The sequence below is a fragment of the Miscanthus floridulus genome, chromosome 9 (assembly GCF_019320115.1).
Source record: "Miscanthus floridulus cultivar M001 chromosome 9, ASM1932011v1, whole genome shotgun sequence".
Taxonomy (NCBI): domain Eukaryota; kingdom Viridiplantae; phylum Streptophyta; class Magnoliopsida; order Poales; family Poaceae; genus Miscanthus; species Miscanthus floridulus.
The window spans coordinates 139272194-139274490 of record NC_089588.1 but is presented as its reverse complement, the minus strand read 5'-3'; the positions used below and the strand labels follow the sequence as shown (position 1 = coordinate 139274490).

Sequence of the window (2297 nt, the reverse complement as noted above, 5' to 3'; positions counted from 1 at the left end):
AGCAGTGTCAAAATTTGGATTAATTGTTAAGCAACATCCACAGAGAGGTTGATAAATTGATTTTATTTCCAGGTGCTAGCTGAAACCACGTAAATACGATGCGACCGGTACCTATTTTGTTTGTAGTTAGCGAAGAAACATCACGTCCCAGGCTGACAAATAACGTGACAACTGTAATATAGTAATAATCTACTTACAGGCCTTTTCCGCCATATACAGACACACAGCAATGCACCTAGTAATAATTGGGTAAGAGAACAGAATATTACAATCCCATCTGAATATAGGCATCCAAATTCAACAGCGCGAGAGCATTTATTATACACGTATATGTACATAAACATAACAACCGGTGCTCACTTGTAGACGATTATAAGGACAAAAGAATAATTATTAAAACAAAAAAGAAAGAAAGATTAAGGGGAACCAACGGCACCAGCAGTATGTGCGGTGCGGTGCAGGAACAGCAAGTTATGACGGCAAGCGTAATCACGACGATCTCGACGCCTCAGATGAACGACGTGGCCGGACGACCTCCAGCTTCAGAGCAGGTTTCTTGGGGTGCTTGGCAAGCTGCTGCTGGACTGTTTCCTTGAATGCGTCGTTGAAGGAACCCAGAAGCCATACTTGTTTGAGGGAAACCGGCTGCTCAAGCCCAGAAGACTACATGTCTGACCCTTCAAGGCAGTGGAGCTTCAGATGCTCAAGCTTCTCCATCGCTCCCTCGTCTTCAAACCTTAGATGCAACTTGGATTTGCAAGCAATCTCGTGGACCTGGAGTTTCTTGAAAATCTCTTCATACGGGGATTTGAGCGTTTTATACGTGAATTGGAGCTCACCATCTTGATCCTTGTTGGAACGAAGGCGTAGAGTCCGTTGATTTGGTATGCGCCCGAGGTCCATTATGACATCTGGTGTGAATAGTGTAGTCATCTCTATAGTCAGCTTCACGAGATCGTCACAATACTTGATGGGCCATGGCAGCTGCTCTACACGGCCGGACATCTTTGGGCTCCGTAGGCTTGTCGGAAAGCCGATGTGTTCCCAATGAACGAAATGGTTGTTCCTCTCGAACTTTAGTGACAAGGATTCCAAATGAGTCTTGCTGTCTAAAAAGGAAAGCAACCGTTAACCGTGTTTGCCACTGATGCCAGACTTGGAGTTTCTTCAACTGGGGAAGGGAAACGATCTCACCCAGAATGGCCTCCCCGTCTGCGGTATTTACATGGACAGCGGCCAGGGTTTGCAAGGCTTCCAGTCTCTTAATGTTCACGTCTGAGGAACTTGTGCAAGCAAAACACCAGACCAGGCGACCTGCTACTTGATGGCGTCGATCCTTCTGCCGGATCATCCGTCCATGCAACGGTGTTACCTGCACAAATGTACTGCAGCTTCATTAGCTTCGGTGATGAATGGTGGCAGCGTGACGACGGAGGTGTCGCTGATATCGAGAGTTTGTAGCTGCACCAGGTCACCAACGGAGTCTGGCAGCTTCCAGATACCCCTCTGTCCTCTCAGGGAGAGGAACTTGAGACGAGATGGCAGCTTCCTGGTCTCCTCGAAGTCATCATCGCCTACTGCCTGGGCATTTCCAGATTCAGCACCCGAAGCACCCTCATCCTGTCGGACACGTAGTATGACCAAAACGACTTATCAAACACTGTCAAAGACCGTAGCCGTGAGAAGTCCAAACTCTGGAACAGGATCTGGTCGTAATCCCAGGTGCTCCCGATGCCTGTGTTGTCCTATGCCTTCTGTGGTTAAGCAGCCATGACCATGCCCCTGCTGGTTCTCTAGTGCAGAGACTTCCACTGGAAAGAAAATTGTCTCTTCCACAGGCCGTGACATGATGTACTCACGGAAGAAACCGTTGGCTCGGTACCCAATCACCTTGGCTGTCTTCAGCGCCGGCTGCATCTTACTATTAATAATTAGGGCTACAACGGAGGCACCACATTAATTCTCACGACACTACTATACTCGCACCTTTCACAGCCGCGTCGTAACCCCCATCGCAGTGCAATTTCGGCCACGGCAGTAAGCTGTCGGCAGTGATACTTGTAGCCATCACCATCGCTATCTCAGACCAACTGGGATGTACACTACACCGCCGTATTGGCTTATGAGCCGTCCGTGATTAGGTTCTTACTTCCGTTGCATTGGAGCACGACCCGGCTGTGTTGGTATGCACTAACACCGCCGCATCGGAAATGATTCGCCTGGGTTGAGGCTATCAAAACAGTCGTGTGGGCACATCAACCGCCTGTGTAGTCGTCACCAGCACCGTCGCCTTGTAC

At 48.9% G+C, this 2297-nt stretch overlaps 1 protein-coding gene across 1 annotated transcript; it reads right to left on the bottom strand.

Annotated features, from left to right (window-relative positions):
- Positions 1-663: 663 nt before the first annotated feature.
- Positions 664-1917, bottom strand: LOC136481092 (uncharacterized). Its single transcript, XM_066478465.1, has 3 exons — positions 1672-1917; positions 1373-1620; positions 664-1105 (listed from the first exon to the last, which is right to left on the bottom strand). The coding sequence occupies exons 1-3, from the start codon at positions 1915-1917 to the stop codon at positions 664-666; spliced, it is 936 nt and encodes a 311-aa protein (XP_066334562.1).
- Between the last annotated feature and the right edge of the window lie 380 nt (positions 1918-2297).